The 24,518-nt window shown below is 53.8% G+C and overlaps 7 protein-coding genes across 7 annotated transcripts; 2 read left to right on the top strand and 5 right to left on the bottom strand.

Annotated features, from left to right (window-relative positions):
- Positions 1-4,493: 4,493 nt before the first annotated feature.
- On the top strand, positions 4,494-7,368 carry JN550_001262 (uncharacterized protein; the record flags this gene model as incomplete). Its single annotated transcript, XM_049311130.1, has 3 exons — positions 4,494-4,839; positions 4,905-7,171; positions 7,225-7,368. 3 exons carry the CDS (start codon positions 4,494-4,496, stop codon positions 7,366-7,368), a joined length of 2,757 nt encoding a protein of 918 aa, XP_049177168.1.
- Positions 7,369-8,349: 981 nt separating this feature from the next.
- Positions 8,350-9,354, bottom strand: JN550_001263 (uncharacterized protein; the record flags this gene model as incomplete). Its single annotated transcript, XM_049311141.1, has 1 exon — positions 8,350-9,354. One exon carries the CDS (start codon positions 9,352-9,354, stop codon positions 8,350-8,352), a length of 1,005 nt encoding a protein of 334 aa, XP_049177169.1.
- A 781-nt stretch (positions 9,355-10,135) lies between these two features.
- JN550_001264 (uncharacterized protein) lies at positions 10,136-11,448 on the top strand (the record flags this gene model as incomplete). Its single annotated transcript, XM_049311152.1, has 2 exons — positions 10,136-11,159; positions 11,222-11,448. The coding sequence occupies 2 exons, from the start codon at positions 10,136-10,138 to the stop codon at positions 11,446-11,448; spliced, it is 1,251 nt and encodes a 416-aa protein (XP_049177170.1).
- Positions 11,449-11,931: 483 nt separating this feature from the next.
- Positions 11,932-13,805, bottom strand: JN550_001265 (uncharacterized protein; the record flags this gene model as incomplete). Its single annotated transcript, XM_049311163.1, has 2 exons — positions 11,932-13,267; positions 13,327-13,805. 2 exons carry the CDS (start codon positions 13,803-13,805, stop codon positions 11,932-11,934), a joined length of 1,815 nt encoding a protein of 604 aa, XP_049177171.1.
- A 1,450-nt stretch (positions 13,806-15,255) lies between these two features.
- JN550_001266 (uncharacterized protein) lies at positions 15,256-15,706 on the bottom strand (the record flags this gene model as incomplete). Its single annotated transcript, XM_049311174.1, has 2 exons — positions 15,256-15,556; positions 15,615-15,706. 2 exons carry the CDS (start codon positions 15,704-15,706, stop codon positions 15,256-15,258), a joined length of 393 nt encoding a protein of 130 aa, XP_049177172.1.
- A 703-nt stretch (positions 15,707-16,409) lies between these two features.
- Positions 16,410-17,480, bottom strand: JN550_001267 (uncharacterized protein; the record flags this gene model as incomplete). The annotated part of the gene is made up of 4 exons (XM_049311184.1): positions 16,410-16,637; positions 16,689-17,091; positions 17,156-17,372; positions 17,462-17,480. The coding sequence occupies 4 exons, from the start codon at positions 17,478-17,480 to the stop codon at positions 16,410-16,412; spliced, it is 867 nt and encodes a 288-aa protein (XP_049177173.1).
- Positions 17,481-21,486: 4,006 nt separating this feature from the next.
- On the bottom strand, positions 21,487-23,289 carry JN550_001268 (uncharacterized protein; the record flags this gene model as incomplete). Its single annotated transcript, XM_049311195.1, has 1 exon — positions 21,487-23,289. The coding sequence occupies one exon, from the start codon at positions 23,287-23,289 to the stop codon at positions 21,487-21,489; it is 1,803 nt and encodes a 600-aa protein (XP_049177174.1).
- Between the last annotated feature and the right edge of the window lie 1,229 nt (positions 23,290-24,518).

The raw sequence follows: 24,518 nt of genomic DNA on the forward strand, positions 1-24,518 counted from the left end.
AGAACTACCGGAGGCGGTCTCGCAAAGATCAACTTATTGCGGTAGTCGGTCTTGACCGTCTGGAGAATTGAGACCGCTGGAATTTCCGCTTCATGTTTGGCGCGACTATTGCAAAGAGCCCTTCCCTCTGTAGTCCACTGGTGGCATCGGTGATAATGTAGTGCCGCGATGCCAGTGATATACGCACATCGTAGGATACAAACTCTCCGATTCCTTGGTTCAGGTCATCCTCCAAAGCCTTCGAATGGCTTGTGTTTTCAGTCGAAGGCGGGCCGGACCCAGGATGTCAAGCGTGGGCGAAGCGTCAAGACGTGCCGCTGTGCCGCCCTTCTGTGACGATTTGGTGCGACGTTGACCATCAGTCGACCAGGAAACCCTCAAGTCCAGGACGCCGCCCAAATCCTCTTCGCTGTCGCAGGAGCGCGACTCCGGGTCCAAAAGGGAAGAGGCGGGCTGGATGGGCGATAGCGCACGGGTCAGTGCGCGCCAACAGACATCACTCCCACTCGTCTTTGGTTCAGCATACTGTCATCGACCTTGAGATCAGCTGGAAGGGCGGCCGTACATATGCTAGTTGGACAAAGCCGTGCCTTCGATTGGTTCGTGGAGCTTGACTCGGCCAAAAGCCACCAATCACATCACAAAGACCAAGCTCAACAGGGCATGACTGGGAGTTTCGGTCCGGTGACCGTTAATGACAAGGGCGCCACGCGATAATTGTAGCATGGCTAGTCCGCCTATACTTATTTTGGTCGTGGCTTGCATCATGCGCGCTGCGGCCAGAGAAGATATGTTTGCACTTGAAATATGGCATGGACTAATGTGGCCTGGATCTGACTATATTCATCACGTGGAGACATCAGGGACGGCAGAACATCTCTAAAGCTGCTCTCCTACCGTTGGAGAACCTATCTGAATGGCACCAGCGGGTTGGAGATCTCCTGTCAACTTCGGATTCGACAGCGCGAAGCGCGTCGAATCAGGGAGGTTTTGTGGTCTTAGACTGGAAGGGAAGGGAAGTGAGAATGTGTGCAAGCTTGACCGTAATAGGGTTTCGTGATGACTTGCTCACCGGAGCCGAGCAAATGTCCTCAGCAGCTCAATTAAAGCTCATGCACAGTCTCGGCGAATATCGATGTCCGTCATGTGCGTGTGCTGACCTGCATGCCCACCTAACCGGTACTTGTGGTACGAGCCATATTAGATCCTGCCAGATGGCGCCAGCTACTCCGCGACTTACACAGGGTGCACATCGGTACCAACCTACCACTTCTAAGGGCGTACGTGTAGACATTTACATAGTCTACCCAACTCATTACCTTCAAAGGACGAGAAAGGTTAGAAAAGCCATTATACTGGGTCAAAGCTCTGCCCAAAGCCACCATATAAATACAATCCAAGTTTCGTTTCAGGCATCGAATTTGGCGCCGTCCGGTGAAGACGGCTCGTTCCTATTTCGGCTCTTAACAAGGACGTTATGACCTTGGAAGCTGCTTCCCTCAGTGACAATACGTTTTCCGTGGAGTCTGAATTGCTGATGAGCTCAGAAACATGGGCGATGAGTGAGCTCCGACAGGGTCAGCCTCGCTCAGAGCAGTCCAGATACGCCCGCACCTCGCTGTAACCTAATTAGAGTGCCCTTCGCAAGGAATGATTGATTCTGTCAATCAATGCGACCTATTCAGTGTCTGATATTGCTCTGTCCTGGTACACTAGGATAGAACGTGACCCAAACAGAGCGCCTTGTGGGTTCACGACACCAAAAGAGAGTCGGAGTTTTGCGTAACAACATATGCACTTGCTTGATTACCCTGCCTTGCGTTGGCTGATCATCTCTTCTGGAGGGCATTCTCCATCGCTTGTCATTGTTACTGCACCACCTCTCCATAGCGTAGTATCGGTACCAAGCTTTTGCTGTAGCGCCAGCATTCAGAAGAGGAAAGAAAGCAGGCATGTCAGCGTCGACTTACAGTCCACAGTTCAGGTGCATATGTTCATATGCACCCTGCGTCATCTCCACCTCGCCTCCAGCATCTCGATAGCTGGAGGAGGTGCGCCTCAGCTACCCAGTAGGCACCTAAACCTGACAATGGCCTATCCATGCCTTTTTGGACCCTTACATTAGGACGCAAGCAATTTGCAGTTGACCAGGGGGTCTTTGGATCCTGCAACACCACCACCCTCTTGAGGCCCAGGCTCTGGTTGGCCCGGCTGGGCTGGGGTGGCTGTCGATGCTGCTTAAACCGATCGCGGGGGAAAGGTTCCAGAACTTCTGCAAATCATGAGTTTTCCGTCAATGATTTGCATTCTCAGACATGTTGCAACATGGGACGAGGAAATGATAAATCGAGCCTATAGGATTGCCATAAGGACTTGCACCCGCATACTACTGCTGGCCGGGTGCCCGGTTGCTGGCCTCAGAAGCAGGACGGCAGCAGCAACGCCGGCATACATACTGGATGCATAGTGCGACTAGAAAGTCTGTATAGCTTCTTTTATATAAGTCAGCCAGGCACATAGGGAACGGAGCGTGCAGAAGAAGTCGGGAGAGCCGGCGCTACAATCTGTGTGGCGGGCTTGTGGAGCCTCACGCGATGAGAGATCTCGAGACATTACTGCAGGTAGCGATATGCTGCCAGCATCCATGACAGGGGTGCCTCTGGCTCGATCTGGATGATAGGTCTCGCTTCGGCGCCTGACGACCCGACCGTGAGAGATGTCTGGCCAGCTTCGAGGAGGGCCCTGCCGCCAAGGCTTGCTGGGGTGGTGGAACTGGGATGGCACAGTTCATGCTTTCCCGCCAGTCGCGTCTCGCTGTGGCTGCTCTTAGCGCTTGCTGCCGCCGCTGCCGTTAAGTTAGGCAAGCTGGGTAGTGGGCGAGGGTCATCACGGCTTCGGCAAAGCAACGCTATCTGTTCCGGGCGGCATGGTCGACAGCCTGGTGGCCATGTCATACCCCCTCGGACGAACGGTCTTGGAGGGAAGATGGTCGCGCACTCTCAATCCCGCCCGGCTCTGTAGACGCGACTTGACCTCGAGAGTCGACCGCGCCATTGCTGTTGGGTATGGCGCCCCCCCCTCTGCCTCTCAAACGTAACTATCGTGTATATAGTATAGTATACCTGGAGAAACCTCGGTGCCCGCGTGTGCGTTATGCCGAGGAAGCTGCTAAACGGGGACCGGGGCTGCTAAACTTACGCTGGACTACCTTGGTGTTGAGAACGGGCGGTATGTACTATGGCACAGAATTTTAGTTGCTCCCCTAGTCGAAATGAGCCAGACTGCGCGCCTTGCAGACCGTTGCTCGGATCGTGTGTTCCCCACACTCTGGTGGTGATGATCACGGTATTGGCCCCCTCCAACTTCTCCAGACTCCACCGACTTGGACCCTTGCCGTCCCCCTCCAATCCGGCCCCCTGTCCGGCTCGTAACCATGTCATCCAGAGAACGATCAGGCAAGGCGGGCCATATAACAGGTAAGCCCGAGAAAGACTCCTCCGGAAGGGGCATCGTCAGACACACACCAGAATTATTCACACAGCAGATCTCCATCCTGTCACTGTCGCTGCGATTCCGTCCCACCGCTGTATATTGTATCCCTAATATCCGTGCATTGACTCGATATTGCCTCGATGAGAAGAGGTTCAGTTGTCGCCAATCGAATCGGGTCCACCGCCTAAGGCCGGCCAGGGACGTGTGCTTCTCCATGCGCGCCAAGACCGCAGACATTGCTGGCCCTCACCCGCGAGCAAGTGTCGAGACGACTTGAGGCGTTCCTTTTGATTGTCCTGCTCAGATCGGTGCTGGCTCGACTTCCCTTGACCCTTTGGTGGCTTCCAGCTTGCCTCCGGATTCCTCTCTCCTCCCTGCCTTAAGTCCCGAGCTATTGGGGGAGGTCATCGGCAAGTCTAGGTTGCGTTTGGCCCCGACCTGCTTGGAGGTACGAGGCAGATCCCGTTGTACGTTCATCTTTAATATCTCTGCACCCTTGTACCTGTTTTGTCGTCCAGTCACGGACCTCACACACGCCCTGACCCCGCCACCTGGTGCCTGTCGCCTCTTCTGGGATGGGATGGGATGGGCTGGGAGTTGGGGAGCTGTGCCGTCCTTGTATGACCGCGTGGATCAGCTCCCACTGTTTTGGAGTCTCTTATGCTTCCCTGACATGGTATTATGCTCATGCCCTGATCCCCCGCAGGGAAGGCTTTCGGTCCGTCCATCTACCGTTGTCGCCAGCCGCAGTCACGTCTGTCACGAAGAGCTATAGCTACCCTCTCGCGGCCATATAGTTCGAGATATCTCTCCCCCAGGAAGACTCTTCTAGGCTTCCCGTTACTCACATGCAGACAATACTTCACCCAACTGCTCGCATTCGTTCGAAGTTGTGTGTTTTCAGAATCACCCTTAACAGCCTCTGAGCCAACAGCAACTCGTCTGACACCATAATCCAACAAAAGACCACGCCTCACGTACTGCATACGATATCTGCCGAGATGTTGTCGAATCCCCTCCAGCGGTTCTCGCCTTACCATACCCTTCCATCTAATGCTTTTTCAAATACTCACGTACCGACAAGCCACCTTCATGCAACCGGCCTTGATGCCTTTGGCCATAATACGCAGTACGCCCTTCAGCATCTGCAACAGCATGTTGGTGTACATGCGCCGCATCTTGCCAGGGCTCCTCAGCCCAAGCACCGCCAGCATCCTTACGGGGCCCCAACCGCCAGAGCAACCGGCGCAGCTGGTCCTATTCGGAGAAGAATCAGCAGGGCCTGTGATCAGTGCAACCAGCTAAGAACAAAATGTGATGGACAGCACCCGTGTGCGCACTGCATAGGTAAGGCTTCCCCGGCCCTATGTGTCGAGAAACCACACGGCTGTGTACTGATCAACAAATTGTAGAGTTCGGACTCGGATGTGAGTACATACGAGAGAGAAAGAAGAGAGGGAAGGCATCCCGCAAGGACCTTGCACAGCAAGCCGCCGCACAAGCGGCTGCCCAGAGTGGCCAGCAGTCTGAGAATGGCGACAATGGCTCTACGGCCGAGCAAGGAACGGACCCGGTGTCCAAGCCGGAGCAGGCTTCGAACACCAGTGAAAAGGCGTCCAACGACCTCGCTGAGGATGCTATGCAGCGAAGTCAGAGGACTGGAAGTCTTGACAGCTTGGCGGAATTGAGCTCGCACCAACCACACTTGGCCACACACACTTCCGGCCTGGACAGAGACCATCTCGACAGTCCAACTTCGTTGGATCTGAACGCTTTCGGCGGCGTTCAAAATCCTTACGACAGACAAGGGATCGGTGCCCACATGATGACAGGGCATACACACAATGGATATGCCTCCGCCCAGCACAGTCTCTCTAACTACCCGGACATCCCCTACGCACTCCAAACGCAAAGCCCAACCAACTACGGGGCGAGTGCTTCAGCAGGGTTCAGGATAGGAACAAGTCCACTAAGCGCCTACCCGCTGACCGGAGAACCAACGTCTCCAGGCTGGATGTCAATGTCTTCTCCTCCACCTCACTATCAAACACACATCCCACAGAACAATTACCACCAGCAGCTTCGGTATCCGGTACTGAACCCACTCATACCACATCTTGGAAACATCATTCCGCTATCGCTGGCTTGCGACCTGATTGATCTATACTTTGCCAGCTCCTCATCGGCTCACGCCCACCCCATGTCGCCATACGTCCTCGGCTTTGTCTTCAGGAAACGCTCCTTCCTTCATCCCAGCAAGCCTAGACAATGTCAACCAGCATTGCTCGCAAGTATACTGTGGGTGGCCGCTCAGACTAGTGATGCACCGTTCCTGACAAGCGTTCCATCCGCGAGGGGCAAGATCTGCCAGAAACTGCTGGAGCTCACTGTCAGCCTTCTCAAGCCGCTCATCCACACCCCGTCAGGTGAAGCCTCCCCCGTCGCAAGTCCTGTGATCGACGGTGTGGCTCTTGGTGGACTTGGCGTCGCTCTACCAGGATCTATGAGCATGGAGAACCTCACTGGGGAGTCTGGGCCGTTTGGCGCCGCCGGGACTCTGGACGACGTGATCACGTACATTCACCTGGCCATTGTGGTGTCTGCGAGTGAGTACAAGGGAGCCAGCTTGCGATGGTGGAATGCGGCCTGGTCGCTCGCTCGAGAGCTTAAGCTAGGCCGCGAACTGCCACCGAGCCCTGTACAGGCGATGGATGATGAAGATGACGCCGAAGGCCTGGGTGCCAACTCCGGGATTGTCACCGAGGAGGAGCGGGAAGAGCGCCGACGCATATGGTGGTTGACCTACATTGTTGACCGCCATCTAGCTCTATGCTACAACAGGCCCCTTTTCCTCCTAGATATCGAATGCGAAAGCCTTCTGCAACCAATGGACGACACGGAATGGCAGAACGGCAACTTTAACCCGAGCACGACCGACCCTGCTCTTTCAGAGAGCAGAGTCAAAGGGCCGCATTTCGAATGCACCGGGCACAGCATATTTGGATACTTCCTGCCACTTATGACCATCCTGGGTGAAATCGTCGATCTTCACCATGCCCGCAACCATCCCCGATTCGGTGTCAATTTCCGCTCAGCTCGCGAGTGGGATGACCAAGCTGCAGAAATCACACGACACCTTGAAGCCTACGAGCAAAGCCTCAATATCTTCGAGCAGCAGCATTTCCACGTAAACAGCGAGGATAAGAGCGATCAGTCCGTCACGCTGGAAATGCCCGGAGAACTTGAGCACCTCGGATCGCCGTCCGCACGCTCGGTCCGCACGAGCTCGTCACGGATGACCGAGTCTGATATCCAGACCCGTATCGTAATGTCCTATGGTACCCACGTGATGCATGTGCTGCATATACTCCTCACCGGAAAGTGGGATCCCATCAACCTCCTGGATGACAACGATCTCTGGATATCGTCTCAGGGCTTCATCACTGCCACCGGCCATGCAGTTTCTGCGGCCGAGGCTATCAGCAACATACTCGAATACGACCCAGGCCTGGAATTCATGCCATTCTTCTTCGGCATATACCTCCTGCAAGGCTCATTCCTACTTCTCCTCATCGCAGACAAGCTGCAGGCCGAGGCCTCGGCCAGCGTAGTTCGGGCTTGCGAGACCATTATCCGTGCACACGAAGCGTGTGTCGTCACTCTCAACACCGAGTATCAGGTAAGCAACCCCAGAAGACGGCAACCCATGGAGCATCACTGACACGTGAACAGCGAAATTTTAGTAAAGTAATGCGCAGTGCCCTCGCACAGGTTCGCGGGCGCGTGCCTGAGGATCTCGGCGAGCAGCATCAGCGACGCCGTGAGCTTCTGGCCCTCTACCGTTGGACAGGAGACGGTACTGGGTTGGCGCTGTAAACGGCCTAATGCAGTGGCGATTGCAGTCCTTGATCAATGCCAACCTGGACTGGCGTTTGATGGTTTTATGAGTTGTCAAAAAGAGAAGACGAGAAAGGGGGAGCAATGCCAGATAGGTTTGGAAAATCCCCTGGCTGAACATATCATCTGATTTACTTTTTCTTTGGCGTGCGAGTTGAATTCAGCGTTGGATTACCGATCGATCAATGTCTATATTAGCGACGAACGATTCCCTTTCTTCCCTTCTGGGTTCTGGCGCGACTTTCGGGACCGAAAAGGTTGGTTTACGCTGCGACGCGAACATGATACAGGGCGGATAATGACGGGCCTTTGGAGTTCTTGTCAATCCTTCAGCACATTTTTGAATGGGACCCCTCGTGGTAACTTTGCGGCGAAAATGGGATATGGTGGGCCCCGGGCTTAGATGAGTGTAAATACTGTAAAAACGAATTTAGAATGATGGATAACTTTTGATCTACTCTGATCTGTTTGTCGGTTTCATATTGTGATACGCATGGCTACCATGACATGATTGCGACATTCAAAGGGATACATCGAGGCCGGTGTTCCTCTAATCCTGCAGATAGCAAGAGAGTGGGATATGGCCATATGCCCCTACATCTTGCCACCCATCCATCGTCAATCCTATATCGTATGAACAGCTGCTGGCAGTGTGTTGATGCCAAGCTTTGTGCGGGCCGACTTAACCGTGTTGTCCAACAAGTAAACCCTTTGCGTGTCCCCTAGTTTTCGCTCGACGCTGATGCCGCCCACATCATGGGGAAGGGGTTTTCTGTACTGCTACATGGCGCCTCTTCGGCATTGGGGGTCACCTCTGCCAGCAACTTTCCTGTCGTGCCTAGGGCCAGTTCCCGGGATTTCAGGGGATGTCAACCACAGCCCTCATGGGACCCCTTGGACATCCATAGCGCTGGCGTTGTCATATTCATATGCATAACTCCAAGTTTGTGGTATCATGATTCATTCCTCGTCGACATCTTCGCCGTTCATGCCCTCGTCACCGTCCTCCTCTCCCTCCTCTTGCATGACCTGTTCCATCAGGGACCCACGGTCCCGGTCGCTCCGTCTCCGACCACGCTTGTAGGCCTCGGTTTCCGTGACTGCCTTGGGCCCCACGAAGTGTTTCCCGGACCATTCGGTCGAGCACCTGGGGCATTTCCGGTCTCTCCGCGTCCTCCAGAAGCCCTCGTCGCAGATGTCGTGGAGGCGCACGTTACAGTCGCGGTCCGCACACCGCTGGCCCGTCGTCACGATCTCCTTGCAGGCCTCGCAGAACTTGACCCGCTGCCACTCGTCCGGGCCGGCATCGGGGTCGTTGTAAGACTCGATGAGCCATGTGCGCAGCTCCATGAGGGCGCGCGGGGCCAGGCCGTAGAAGCTGTTGCCGCTCTTCTCGAACCAACCCTCGTCGACCATGGCGGCCATCACGGCCTCGACCTCAGAGGACTTCAGGCCCTTGAGGGACTGGGACTGCGCCTGGCTGGCCTCGCGGTCGAGCACGGACTCGTCCAGGTCGGGCCGCGGCACGTTGCGGCACTTGTTGGCCTGGATGCTGTCCACGCACATGACCTCCATGCGCTGGGTGTTGTACTTCTCAAACATGGAGTCCAGAATGCGCTTGACAAAGGCAATCTCATCCGCCGTGTGCAAGGTGGCCAGCTGCGTCAGAGGGTCCGAGGTGGTGTTGACCAGGGCCCAGACACGCTCCTTGCGCACCTGGTGCATGGCGCTCCGCAGGTCATAGTCGAAGTGCGAGACTGCCTCCTGCGCGGCGGCGATGTAGGCGGCGAAGGTCTCCTGCGACACCGAGTTTGGATCTATGGGCTCGCCGTCGCGTGCTGCGAATATGGCGGCCAAGATGGATTTGCCCTCCCTGTAGGTGACTACTCCGCGGGCCATCAGGGCCTGCAGGAATGCACGGTTCCCATCGTTGTAGTCGGCGGGGATTAGGTCCTCCTCGTCCATGGTTGCTTCCCCTCCAAACCGACGCCAAGATGGGCGGAGGACGAAGAGTGAAGAGAGACCTGCGTACCTCAGAAAGAAGTACCTAGAGATGGGGCTTCTGTTCGGTCGAAACTGGGAACACAACCGTTTGCCGAATATGATGCTGGTTTGGGCCAACTCGGGAAGTATAGGGCCGTCGGCCAGTGTGACGCGACTGGATACTTTTGACGCGTTAATGGATCGGCCCCTTGATTGACGCATAATAGCGGGTTGTTGAATAGAGCAGGGTTGGGCGATCAGTTATCGGCACTTGACGGGGGCCTGCACGCATGACGCTGACGGGGTCTGAGTACTATGTAGTGGTTGCTGCCCCCTGCTCCCCCGGTCTAGAGCCCACTGGAGCCCCTCCAAGACCCTGGAGACCCGCTAAAACCCGCGTGTAGCTCCCGCCACAGGTGGCAGTGCACCCTATGACGATGCTCCTACGGTACGCAGTCAGGGCAGTACGCTTTAGCTGCTCCTGTCTGGGCATGTGAACTGAAACAGGGCTGGGAGTCTGGCGGCCGGCGGCGGGAAGGCCTCCCAGACCAGCTGCCCAGCCCTTTTCGCCATCGTTACGTCGATAACTCATAAAAACCAGAGACCAACATCCCCCGGCTGCTTTGATCTCTCTGTCGTTCCTGCGTTTGATGTGCTGAACTGCTCTTCTACACCAGCTCCGACCTAGACTCTCGATCCTGGTCACACTTCTCCCAGCCACATCCCACCCACTCGCGACAACCTGCATCGGGAAACCGCCAAGATGCTGGAGTACTTCACCTACAAGAAGGTCAAGAAGCACAGGACTGAGAAGGCAGAGAGAGAGCGCTTGGCCAGCTCGCCCAGCGCGGCCTCCCCTTCTGCGCCCCCGCCCACCACCATCGTCTCCAAGCCGAATGACGAGCCCATTGGCACCCCGCTCCTCAATCAGGAGGACGAGAGGTTCCTCGAGCGCATCACCTCGCCCGACTCCAGCGCAGTGGGCGACAATGGCTATGACGATGAGAATCCACCGCCACTGCCTCCCCGCGTCCCCACCCCCATGCTGAGCTGGGACAGCGATGCCGAGAGCTTCAAAAGCCAGGAGGCCAAGGCCAAGGACAAGGGCAAAGGCAAGGCTGGCAAGACCGATGTCAAAGATGCCGACAAGAAGCCGGCCAACAAACGCTTTTCCGTCATCACCAACATCGGGCGCACCATATCCCAGCGTGCCAAGCGGCCCAGCACCGAGAACAGCGGCCTGAAGCCGGCGCAGCTGGCCGTGCCCGAGCGCGAGCTGCACCGCGAGGAGACGGACATCTCGCGCGTGCTGGACGACCTGAACCTGTCGGCGTCCAACAACAAGGCCTTCTCGCTGTCGGCCGACTCGACCGAGATGGTGCGCAAGTTCAACCTCGTACTCAAGGACCTGGTCAATGGCGTCCCCACGGCCTACGGCGACCTGGTCCGCCTGCTTGACGATCGCGATGGCATCCTCGCCAAGAACTACGAGAAGCTGCCCAACAGCCTCAAGAAACTCGTCACCCAGCTGCCCAACAAGCTGACCTCCACCCTGGCCCCTGAGCTCCTGGCTGTCGCCGCCGAGGCCCAAGGTCTCCGGACAGAGGACATGGGCAAGGGCGGCCTTAAGGGCGCCGCCAAGTCGTTCCTCACACCCAAGAATCTCCAGGAGATAGTTACGAAACCCGGCGCGGTGGTTGGCTTGTTGAAGGGTATCGTCAATGCGCTGAAGACACGCTGGCCGGCGTTCATGGGGACCAACGTTCTCTGGAGCGTGGCCATCTTTTGTAAGTCCAAGCCCACCTTCGTCCTTCGCTTCTACGGACCAACACTAACGGAGAGCAAATAGTACTCCTTTCGGCCCTGTGGTACTGCCACAAGCGCGGGCGCGAGGAGCGCCTCGAGCGAGAGGCTACCGAGAAGGATCCTCTGCACGGCGTGGACCGTGTCGAAGAGCTCCCCGACGACCCCCAGCTGCCGGCCCCCGCCCAGGCCTCAGGCTCGGCCACACCGCCCCCTGTTCAGGGACGCTCCGGAAAAGCGTCGCCTCCCCGTGTGAAGTCCAGCAGGAAATGATCATGTTATGAGTATATATGATTGATACCCCCCTTTCTTTCTGCACCTATTAAAAATGTCGGCAATCATGATTTGCATTTGGTTTCTGTGGCGGCACATACAATGTCTGGAGGAAGACGGATTAATGGTTTGGTCTCTATAGACAGGAAGGCAAATGAGTCCTGACAAGCACGTAGTAGTAGCTGAACAATATTCATATCAATTGTTTTTGCTTGATGCAGCCCGCTTTTGCCCCATTGCCAATCAGTGCCTATGAACGCCAAGCGAGGTCTTTACCCCTTTTCCGCAATATGAGCGCTGGAAACCCTTCCCGCCAGGTACGCCTCTCATGACAAAACCAGAGCGCTCGCTCTTCGCAGAACTCAACCCCTGAACAAAGTAATGCTAGTTCTGCCCTTCCAGCAATGGCACCAACACCATGTCTAGAGTTACCCCAATGTCTCCTCATCCCCCAGGACCTTCCAAGCACAACTGGGGGCCCTTCTAGTCATCCTGGACAAGCTCCTTGATCTCCTCGCGGCCGGGGGCAATGCCAGCCGAGACGTCGGCCTTCTCGTCGCGGCCGCCGGTGCGGTCGATCACCCTCGCGCCGTCCTGCATCCAGAAGTCGACCTCGTCCACGATGTCGGCCACAATGTCCTCGACGATCTGCTCCGAGTAGCGCTCCGAGACGGGCTGGATCTTGCCGGTCGGGACCGGAGCGCTGCCCGCGACGTTGACCGTGTCGGCGTCCGTCGTCGTGGTACCGCCCATCTCCACGTCGCCTCCGGTCGAAGCAGAGGGCTCCGGGGCTGCTTCTGCTGCAGGTGCTGGTGCTGGTGCAGACGTCGATGACTCGTAGCCGGGCGGCGGGTACCAGAAGTCGGGACCGAAGTTCACCTCGGCGGCACCGCCGCGGAACACGCTGATCGCAGGGTAGTAGCCGAGCATGCCGTCGTCCATGCCCTCGCGGGCTCCGACCTGGGCCTGCGGCTTGGAGGCCGGCGGAAGGAAGGCCAGGAGATCCTTGAACGGCGTGCCCATGAGGACGCCGTTCTTGTAGACCCTGATGCACGAGTTGGGCAGCGTGCGCAGTGCCGGAGTGGGGTGGACGGGATTTGGCGCGTCTGCCGAGCTGCTCCCAGCCGACCCGGATGCGCCCACGGGCGACGGGTTCATCAGGTCCTCGAGCTCCTTGGTCGTGTGGTAGTCGATCTTCTCGAAGTAGATGTGCGCCTTGAAGCGGATGGGTATCCGGTCTCGCACGATGTTCGGGCCCTCGGCGCTTGGCGGCTCGTCGTCCAGCAGGTCCACGGCCGGGTTGTAGTGGCCGCGGACAACCTTTCGGTGTAGCTGCTCCGAGGGAAGCTGGATCTCGAGGCCGATGACGTCCCCCTCCACAATCTCCTCCCCGGGCGGAAAGAAGTCCTTGGGTCGGGACATGTGCACCTTCTGACCCTCGACGTCCCGTATGCCGTAGCTGTAAGCGTCAAAGCCCACGGGGGCGTCCAGCGAGGCCTCTCGCCTCGCAAATCCTAACCGTACGTGACCATGCGACTCAACCTTGGCTCCCTCGGCCCTCTTCAGCGTCCCCCGCGTGATCTTGCACTCCCAGTACCAGCGGCCCTGCCGTATGGCCACATTGGTTCTCGCCATGCGGAAGCCCTTGTCCGTCGTAATGTGCCGGCCTGATTGGTCGAGGTACATGTGTGTGGCGGCATCCTCGTAGCTGATGTGGGCGCCGTGCGGCTCGGGTTCGGTCTGGCGGTAGTAGAAGGAGGATGGGAAAGCAGGATCGGCTATGCAGTGCAGGTAGTGGAAGTTCTTCTTATTGTAGACGCTGCGTGTGTCTGTCAGCCAGATATGCGCAGCAGCACCAACGTCCCATCTGCGACTCACTGCTCAGAAGTTTCATGAAAAGCAATAGTGCTGCCGTCTGGCATCGTCACATCGTGGTGGTGGGTGAAGACAGGGCCGCGAGCCGGCTCGAAATCCCCAGGCTTCGGGGGCGCAAGTTTATACCGCAAGGGCGACGCTTCGTCTACCGGCGCCTCCTTCTCTTTGTGCTTCGGATCCGGTGTAGCTCTGGAGCTGTCGGTGCCGGCGATGGTAACGCCCTTGGACTCGCGCTTCTTCAGCGACTCCTTCTTGGTCCGCTTCTCGCGCGCCATGGCTGGTATATCGTCGTGCGACTGCTGCTTCGAGAGCTTAGGATCCGGGTTCGGGTTCGGGTTCGGATTGAGCGGCGACGAAACAGCAGGCACATGGTCGTCTTCGAGAGCTCGCTTTTGAGGCAGCGAGGTTGCTGTGGCCGTGGCCGGGGGATTGGGTGGATTGGGCGTCGCATCGCGCTTAGGTATCTCTACGTCGGTTGCCATGGTTCACAGTTGCTCCTCACGGAGGAGACTCTTGCCCGGCGCGGCGAGCAATTGGGTGGTCGAGACGAAAGGGCTGGGGTCGGCGCAGCAGCTCATCTAGGTCTGAGGCTCTGACTTAGCTGCACGTAGGTTGCATTCGCGCTTCAGACGCGACGGCGACGGAACGGGATGGCCCCAAATTTTAGCGGGCCAAGAACCGCCGGTAATCTATTAGGTACTTCGTTGGCCATCGCTTCAGAGGCTCATGTCAATGCCTAAACAGAGTGCCAAATTATTGAACCACGCACCTTCCAACTGTGTCAAATCGCCATTGCCCAGGTGTGCTTGCCTGCTGGCTCTAAGCCGCAGGTACGAGTATAAGAGTACATTATACCACAGTAGTATACATACTGATAATTCACCAAAGCAGACCCAGCCATGCGTTATTCACTACAAATCACCAAGCAGCATGCATTCATTCGTAAACAAATCGATGCTGTAATTCATTTCCCTACCGGAGAACTTCTTCGCATTTAACACACAATCATATACTGTCTATACAATGCTAAGAATAGGAGGAAGGATTGTTCACAAATGAAGAGACATATCTGCCAGACACTGACTGTCACGCCGATAGTGACAAAAAGTTATCTACGACTGCCACACAACATGGTGCTGGTGTGGCACACCTGCGAAAAAGGGAATCTAATCGCCTGAGGGCAGGATGTAATGCATTCCGACCACCACGGGACTCGAACCCGCAACCTTGGACTTAAACAAGTTAATGCAACTTATACTAGGAGGTCCACGCGCTACCATTGCGCTAAGCAGCCCTTGTTGCGCTTCTGAGGCTTTAGATTATGTTATATATTCTCGAGAAAAGACACGTGACCCCTCAGGGCGAATCTTATATCTCTCAGCAGGATCTATACTTTGCCACGGAAGAAGGCATCGCAGCATCGGTCCTCATGTCGTAGGGCTTACTCTGTTTATGCAGTACATCCATTCCTATCATCTCATTCTGTAAAATTTGGTGGTCGCTGACGCATATACCCGCGATGGTTCGTTGACGTTCGGCGACAAGCGCGAACCGGGTGACGGAAGGATGCGTGGAGTGGACCACCTAACTCACAAGCAATATTGTTCATGCACAATTGGCAGAGAATGTCTTCAAAAGGATGAGACTGTCTGTCTGGAATGGCTACAGTGCTGTGATATTGATGAAGCCGACTGAATAGGGATGACTTGATTCAATTAGCCCTTCACACAACCATCGTAAACCCAAGCAAGGCCGATAAGTCCAAGAGCAAAATATCAGGGATAATGTTACGTTGCTGATTTATTTGTCGACATACATGTCAATTTTCACTCTGGCTAGCGAATTCGGATATCTTCACCAAAGCCTCGGAGCCTAAATGTCGCGTTCGATTGTTCAAGCCATACTGTTCCTTTCTATAGTGCGAACATCGTACTAGGCGTTGAATATGCCCTGATCCCCATGCACTGCCAAACAGACCGCCGACGCGTACTCGCCGTCGTGGCTGATGCTCAACAGCGCACTTTGGCCCTGCGAGGACGTGGGAAGCCGCACGATGGCGGTGGGTGGACCGCTGGATAGCGAGCCCTCCCCGACACCGGGCTCCGTCTGCACCGGGCTATCCTCCGCGCCGTCCTTGAACCCTCGCGCGGGCGTGCCGCTGACTATCTCAATGTCTTGGAACGTGATCTTCAACTGGTGGTGGGCCTTAATCGCTGCCTCCTTGGCTGCGAACCTGATGGTTGCTGGCGGTTAGTGGGATGTGCACTCAACAGGTAGCCAATGCTTCTCACCGGCCCGCCATGAACTCGGCGGCTTTCCACATTGCGGGATCCCGATAGCCACCGGCGTCATGTTGCTCTGGTAAGCTGTCTCCTTCTGCCATCTTTGACGCGGCAGAGTTTGTGCCCCCCTTCGGAAACACGCATTGCAAGATCCGCCTTGGCCGATTTTGTTGGCGTTCTCTTTCTGTGAGGACGCGCTCAATGAACCTTGGCCCGTGGCGGGAGGTTAGGATCTTGTATATTCGGGGAACATGGCAGATATCATTCCCCAATCCTAGAGGGAATGGAAACCGTGTCATGACATTGAACGAAGGGCGCGCGGCAGTAAGAACAGGAAGCTGGTAGGGTAGAGTAAGCGGTGGGTGAAGTCCTTCAATAGTTGTAGTTTTATCGCAAATCTTTGGATTAGCGCCCGTTGTGCAAGGGCCCAGTCTGAGGTACAACTAATGGCATGGCAAGCAAGGCAATCAAACAAGATGCACATTTCTTCTTTCGCATATTCATCAACTTTCAATTCTCAAAATTGGATGGAGTATTATTTCAATCTGATTATTTCAGGTCCACCTCTTGCCGTTGATCTCCCAAGCGAGTATTGAAAGAAGCACCCAAGATCATGCATCCCATATTCAACCATCCAACGCCAAAGCCAGCTTCATGCAAACCACAGAACCTTTTTAAAATTGGAATGAGATGAATGCAGACCATAGAGATCGGTCTGGGGAATATTTTACCCAAGGTCGCTCCCGACCTCGAGGATTCAAGTAAGATTGTCGGGGTTGTCCAATGGGAACATGCGACTCGCGCTTAGTTGTCTCCAAGGAGAGGAGCACGTTCGGTGTCGGCTTCTTGACGTCTTTGCCAACCGAAGTCCTTTCCAGTCGCAGCAGGAATTGCGATCGCAACCGTCGCAACGAACAGTGTAGCCATGATAGTGAAGGCGAAGATCCACTGGAATGCGATGATCTGTCTGAAAAACTGGCCAACGCCAATAGCAGCTGCGATAACGCTGAGGTTGAAGCCCATAGTATAATCCTGTGCTTCTGTTAGTACACACCTCCAGAACATGTGGCGGACTGTGCTCACCTTATAGGTCACGATGAAGAACAACCCGTAGACAAGGATGGACCAAATGAAGATATTTCCAAAGATTCTGGAAACCAAGGAAGCTGGGTGTGGTACCATGATTGCGCCATTCCAGTAGATGGCCACAAATGTCCACGCCAGCGGTCCGGAGACTACGGCCTCGTGTATGAATCGAGCATAGCCAGGGTGGCGGAAGTAGAGCGATGTCAGGTTGGCAAAGTTGACAATAACCAACAGCTCAGCCCAGCCGAAGTAGCTGCGCACAAAAAGCATGACAAAGGCGAAGTGGAAAAGGTTGTTGAGGATGAAGTGGCTCCCAACAGCGCAAGCAGCGTTGAGCTTCTCAGCGTCTCCAGACCACAGATGGACGATATAACCTCCCTGAAGCACAAAAAGTACAATCCTATACCCAGAGGTTAGCCTGCCATTGAGAGGTCTAGCTTGGGGGCAGGTCTCTTTCTACTGACCAGTAGATGCTCGCAATGATGTGGTTCATCCGGAACGCCGTAGGGTATAAGTCGTTCTGCTCCCAGATCGTATGCCATTGCCAAGCGCCATCATGAGGTCTGTTGAAGGTGTAGTAGAAGCTGACGATGATGGAAAGCAGCCAGGTTACGATTGTGAGGATTTTGTACGTGAGGATCGAGTTCTTGCTATGAGAGTCGCGCTTGGCGAAGGGGTTAACTATCAGTCGATTAGCTGTTGGATCGCCCAAAGTCGAGCATAACAAACGGCTAGAGTCAGGGGTGAAAGTTAAAGTATATAGTACATACTCTGATGTGCCCGCTCCATATTGGCGGGTTGGAATGCGCGCTGTACGTCAAGAAGTCACAAATCTTAGATGAACCAGCTGTGTTGCGTTCGTAGCGATGATTTAGGTGAAGCAAAGAAAGTAGAAGGGGATAGGACAAAGTCGACACAGATGTTTTAAAGGTCCAGTAGGATCGTGCTTCAGTCGTATTGATGTACTAGTGGGGTCAATGCTGGTGCATGTACTTGCGGGGAAGTGACACGAAACAGTGACGTCCGGCGGCGCATCTTTGCATCTTGGGTGGTGAACGGAAAAGCAGGAAAGTTGGATGATCTTCCCTGAGCCTTGCACTGGTTTAGGTAGGTCAACTCGCAGTTCGCTAATGTGTCACTTGTGGCCTTGACCGTTCGAGGTAGACCCTGTCCTGTTTACTGGGGCTTTGTATGCAACGCTTCAACAGGTGTTTCTCTGGCTGTTAGGAATTCACTTGTTTTTGTGCCTGCATTGGAATGGGACTTCGCATGGGTGAAGCCTCGGGCTAGCATTCTAGTTTGCATTCAGCCAGACCAGTGTGTCTTTCTCACAGAGGCTTTCGCAAACATCTGGCTGGTGCCCCAGGCTCAGACGAAACCAGCGTCACAGGGCCTCCCGAGCACCATCCTTCGTCATACCTGTCTCCATAGGCGAATCAGCTGTTAGTAGGACGACAAAAGAGGCACAGAGCTCGCGCGGCCCTTGTCAAATGGCATACGCGCCTAGCGTGCAGTGGATTAGTGCCAGGGAGCTAGGTGACAATTGGGACACTTCCTCCCGCGTATTACCTCGCCCAAAGACTCAAATTAGGTCGCTGGGCGACGATCGAGATTGCCACCCAGCCTGAGTGGATCACGAGGCCGATGAAGTCAGCCGCCAACCGCAGTCGAGTAACATTGCGAACATGGTTAACGAGCCGATTTCCATGCTGTTAAGGCAACGATATCTGTGGCTCGGCCGTCTCCTACTCTGACTATCCTGTTGTGACCCATTGTATAACCCGCTAATAAGTTACAATCTCCCGGGTGGTGTCAATCTCGAGGTTCATGTTAACCTGGACCAAGTCAATCAGTACTCTCTCTAAGAGTCAAAGCTGTGAGATACACTTCAAGGATGTTTAGGAGGACTTCCTCCGGGTCCTGTGCCGAGCGTTTTCCTGCGAACAAAATCCTGCGAGAACGCCGCATTGCGGGGACTTTGATCAACAGGATACAAGGGTACGTAGCGCCTGCAGGATCCCTGGTGCCGATCCTCTAAGTTCCAATGGGCTGGGCAGACAAACTCACCAGGCAAGGACAAGGCACGCAACATCGCCTCCACGTCGCACCGTATCTCCTTTTCGCATAATCTAAATCAGACGTATTTATCCAGGACACGCAGCATTCCCTCTAAAATATATGTATAGGTCGTTCTCTCTTCCCCTCTTCACCTTGCACATCATAGTAATCAATCAGGAGCGTCAGTGATTGGCTTTGGTAGGCCTTACAGTTCTAGCATTAATTGGGTGGCATAGAATTGACAAGTCGTATAATCCTAACGAACGCCGCCACAGTGGACTTGCTTCAAGTCTCTGACTGCTCCAACCAGCACAGACCAGAAGTATACCCAAGCTATGTCAGTTGACATGGGTGTCAACTTCACATGACCTTGCCCTTCAAGAACATAAGTTAAGCTGGGCAGGCTGGACTTTCAAATCCTGCTTTCTTTAGGAGATTGCTCCGTTCAAGAGTTCTGAGCCGATATATATATTTATATATATTATTAAGTATTACAAAAGAATCCAATTTTAAGTAAAGCCTATTCGAGTGTGGTGAATCATCATTAATTCCTAGTGTTATGTTCGCTACAATCAACAAGGCACATTTGTTCTTAATGATTGACACTCTCCTGGCAGTTGTCTTGCATAGTTTATCATAGCATCAAGGAGTCAAGAGAATGCCTGATGTAAGGATGGGTACTAGGAACTAGCTCAACAACGGGATGATAGAAAGAAATGGTTCATGTTTATGTGGTGTCAGTATTGAAGTTGCTACACGCCATCTCCACCTCCAATGAACAACGCGAGGTCACAATGATCTTATTCATGAAGCCTGAAGCCAAAGATATATCTCATAGCCTCCGGGTACTACCCGATAGCACATAATTTGTATTCACTCATCAATGAGCGCCTGCGATCCACTGGAAATTGCAATATTACCAGTTTGGACAACGTCCGACTCATAGTGTATAGATGCGTGTCAGAAAAATCAGCTCACAATCAGTTGTAAATCTCTGTGGGATAACTACTTCGAATGAGATGGCCTCGTTACGGGCTGTACCGTTTGTCGGCGTGCCAGCAGTCTGGGTAGCTGCTCTCAGGGGCTTATATGGTCCCAGTCAGATCGAGCATTAAGACGCCATGAACGTGTCTTTCCTAGCCAGTAGGTCAGATCTGCTTTGGCAGTTACTGCGGCAAACGGAGGTCAGCAGTCTCCACGGCTGATTCAAAACGCAGATTTATTATCCGTGCTGAATAGAATAATCAGCAACCCGAAACAGCAATCAGCCATCAACGAACAGCAACACATCCTAATTGGGAACAATCAGAGTTTTCAGATCAGCAAACCCTCGGGCGACTCCCAGGTAAATATTTAAATCACGTCTTGGCACCCTCCACGCCTTTCCTTTCCCACCGTCAGCGCAGAAGCAGTTCACCAGCTTCTTCATCAAACCTTCAGCAAAGTCGTGTTGCGGTGAGTGAATTTTAATCATGAACATCTCCTACGTCTATCACCATTATATTCTCGTACCCTCACTTTCTTGGACGGCTGTCACCACATCGAATACACATCCCATCTTCTATATCACAGCATCTTGTCTCCGTCATGTTTCATATCCGACGCTTCATTTCATTTTTGTTGTCCTTGTTGCAAACGCGCACCTCCGGGCTCACATTTTCGCGTTATATTTTACATTTCTTGTAATTTTTACATCATCGATAATTGCCTTAACATCACCACAATATCCCCCTCCCTCCAGCCATGTGACAATGCTGGCCAAACTTCCATGTCACTGACACTATGAATTTTTAGGCTCGCGCTTTGAGGGCGTCGGACGGTACGAGTCGTGGACGGAAGGCTAGGACACTGGGACCGGAAGAAACACGACAGCCACCCCGCAAGAGCTCACACAAACCCTTTGCCGTTGATGAGTCCCCCGGGGGGTCCCTGGACCTCAGCTAGCTGGGAGTCAATGCTCGGTGTGTTCCGTCCCTCCAAGAAGTTACGTGAGCTTTAAGTATCCCTTCGATGACTTTGTCATACTGGGGCAACTCGGTGGAGTGCAACTACGAAGGGCTAGGAACGTTTCGACTTGGTTGGGAAATAGGTCTGCAGAAGCGGCGTACTGTCGTTGCCAGTGATTACGCCGTGGAGCCGGGTGGTTTGTTGTGAACTGACAGATTGCGTTCTAGGTCTACATATGGTCTCTGCCGTGGCCTGGGATCCTGAACTTACACTGCCTTCAGGGTCCTTACGGCGAAACTACCTCTTTTTTTCATTGCACGCTTCCCTTGAGGCTGTGAAGAAGAATAATGCCTTGTTCTAAGGCCTAGGATCAGGAGCACCAAACCCGGAGGACGATAGTATCTCATCTTCAACCCGAATTACGCATGTCCTATGGGTAATCAAGGTACTAGATAAGCTGGTCTCCCCGCTGAATTCCATTGACTTTTACACATCGACCGTGAGACGGAGGTTATTGTAGTTTTAAATAGAGAGCCATTAATTGCGATGCATGCTTTGGGGAAGTGCTGCCCTCATTCACTTGGTACGGGAACCGGCATACTGTACTGCAACATAAACAGCTAAGTTCATCTTGGGCCCATGAAATCAATTGTTCTAGCTCTACCTTATAAAACTACCGATGGTATCTGGAAATGTAGACGAAGAGGCAACCCCAAACTCCAAAAAAGCTCTATCTTTTTGTTGCCCATATGCTGATCCCCAGTAAAAGCATGTCAAGAAAACTCGTCATTCATTCCACCGAAACGGCGAACTTGCTCAGACTCCTCAACCGCGCCCCGAAGAAGTACAGGAGCCAGATGCCTGCAATGCCGATGGTGCTCAGACCACCCAGCAAGGTCGTACCCCGAGCGACGCCCAAGTTCGCAAACAGGGGCTTCGCAAACAGAATGCTGGCGAACGCGAGCGCGCTGCGGAAGAAGTCGTTGCCGGCGAACAAGCTTGCAGCATATTGGGGATAGCTCAGCGGAACGTACACGAAGATGCATTGCATAACAACGAACACGGTCGCGCCGTAGATGGTGATGCCGATGGTAGGGGCGATCCAGTGGATATCGGGTCGCGCGGTCCACGCAAAGATGAACAAACCGATTGTCGGACCAAAGGCCGCGATCAGCGCCGGGATTAAGCGTGACTCCTGGATAGGGTAGCCCTTGGCGACAATGCGTGGGTTCATGTAGAAGTAAAGGTATGAAAGGTATACGGTGACGCCGAGCAAGCAGGCAACGAGGATACACAGAAAGACCAGCCCGACCTGTCCGTAGCCCATCCCATAGTAGACTGGGTAGACGAGCGGAAAGACTTCAAAGAAGCTATAATAGATACCATATATGATCGCAGTATATAGTTGGACGAACAGAATAGCAGGATCCTTGATTGTGATTTCGATCGGCTTGATCAGGGCGTCAATGACCACCGCTCGTTTGTCAAGATTCTGCTGATCAATTTCAGATTGTGACATGAATCGATCCGAGCCTGTGAGCTTGCGCAGGCGCTGGGCACGCTGCAGCAGTAGAGTCGGTGTCGACGTCTCCGGCAGAAACAGAAACATTGCGATAAACACCGGCGCGGCTGCCCAGATGATTTCCAATAGAGACCATCTCCAACCCATAACGGGAACAGAGAAGCCAGATAGGAGCGGACCCAGAGCAGGTCCGTTATAAGCGGCCGAAACCCAAGCAGTCAAAGCGTAAGGTACAGAGAGCATCGAGTACATATCAGACAGCGAGGCGGCGCCGTTGGCGAGACATGGCGACCCGAAAAGGCCTTGCAAGAAGCGGAGGACCATCAGGCCCGGGTAGTTGGTCACGAGCGCCGTGGGAATCGAGATGATAACGAACAAGAACATAGTCCAGATGTAGACTGGGTTCCGGCCGATCGAGGGCAGCTCGCTCAGAGGCGAGAACAGCAAGGGACCAATGCCGTAACCCAAGACGAACAGGGCCAGACCCAGCGATGCCTTGGTGTCGTCGACGCCGAACTCGTGCATGACGCCCTCCTCCGATGTGGTATAGATGGCCGACGATGTATACACGACAAAAGTGTACAAACAGATGATGAGTGTGATCATAGCCCGGCGCATATCGCTCCAGTTCTGAGGGTTGGCGGGATCATCCGTGAAATACCAATCAACTAGGATTGCGCCATCCTTGGTCTTTCGGGGTGTGATGGGGATCGACTTTGTCTTTTCGAGCTCGTGCTGCTGCTCGATATCGAAACGGTGTTGGGCAACGGAGATTGTATCCTGGTTGGCGCTCCTCGACCGTGTGAGTGCGGCTGGGCTGGTTGATACCGAGGCCCTAGTATCTGCCTGGTTGTTGTCGCTGTCGTCCGTGGAGGATGAAAGGGTACTAGAGGACCTGCTGCCATCGAATGCTGAGGGTGATGTTGTCCCTTTCGATTCATCGTTCAGGAGCCTGGTCCACGGCTCTGGTAGCTCGAAGTTTGGTTGCTCTTCGGGGTATCTCAGGACTCGGTTTCTGGTGATGAGGCGGATCAACTGCCCTACAGGGGCTTCTCTGAGGAATGACGACATGTTTTTGTTTTTCGCCTGAGGCGTGCCACGAGTATACTTGACGATTATGGTTCGTGAGAAAGAACCAAGTTGTAATACTCAATCCAAGGGCGGGCCTTGATAATGTCCAACAGCGATGGAAGCTTGCTCGTCGCCGGACAATTGCCCCAAGTATAGGACTGTTCTATGAAATGACTTGACTGATCTCATCTTGACTTGGAATAGACGACACCTTATATAACCATGAAGCACCAAAAGAATGATTCTAGACATCGCGGATATTAGCACCTTGTTTCCATGCTGACATTTGCGATCACTGATACGGAACATACACTAGCGCCAAGATTCCATATAGCTTGTTGGGACCGGTCGAACTATGTTCGGCGATTACCAAGCGGCGAATGTAAGAGAAGCTGAAGAGTCAGAGCGGGAGACTAGCGCCATCCATTGTAGGGTCGGAGCTACAGAAAAGGACAGGAGGGCTTGAGATACAGTTCACCTTATCAGATTTCCTGTTTCAACGCTGACGTTACCCAACTGACAATTACACCATGCAAAGGCAAATGATGCGAATGGCACAATTAGAAAAGACGATCAAGTATGGCGACACGATATCTGTTATCAGGTATATTTTCAAACATGACGAGCAATCTTGTCTGAGTAACCTCCAAGAAGACCATCTAACTGCTACTAGGTACATCGGCCTTACTCTGCCCACTTACATACATCCCCACGGTAGCATCCGCATCAGCAAGATTTTCCAACACACCCGGGCTTTAGCGTTAGTCAGTTGCGTTAAGCTGGGACGGATTTATCAGCGCCAAGACTTCCAGGCAGGTATAGACAATGGTGATTGGCCACAGCTGTCGCAATGCTTAACGAGGGGTTGGAGTCCAGCGTGGCTCAAAGTTTGCAATACCTAAATTGCATCATCCTTGGCGCCTAACGTGCGCAAACTCCGTGGAAGGTGCCCTACAGCAGGGCTTATAAATCCGATCCTCCTCCGGAGATAGTAATACTATCGAACGAATTGAGGGATTGCCAGTCTTGTGTCAAGGTATCTCGGATGAGATAGTTGAGTCATCCACCTTTTATCTCCTCGCTCAAAAAAGCACCATTAGTATTCAGAGTCTTCTTCTTTCTCTTTGGGATAGTCGTATAGGGTACGTTAGTAAATACCGTGAATCAATGGCCCAGGCCGCCCCCTACTTCGTTGTTTTATGCCTTGGGTAAATTCCGCTAGAATACAA

Source organism: Neoarthrinium moseri (genome assembly GCF_022829205.1).
Source record: "Neoarthrinium moseri strain CBS 164.80 chromosome Unknown scaffold2_Wmoseri_CBS_16480, whole genome shotgun sequence".
Classification (NCBI taxonomy): Eukaryota; Fungi; Ascomycota; class Sordariomycetes; order Amphisphaeriales; family Apiosporaceae; genus Neoarthrinium; species Neoarthrinium moseri.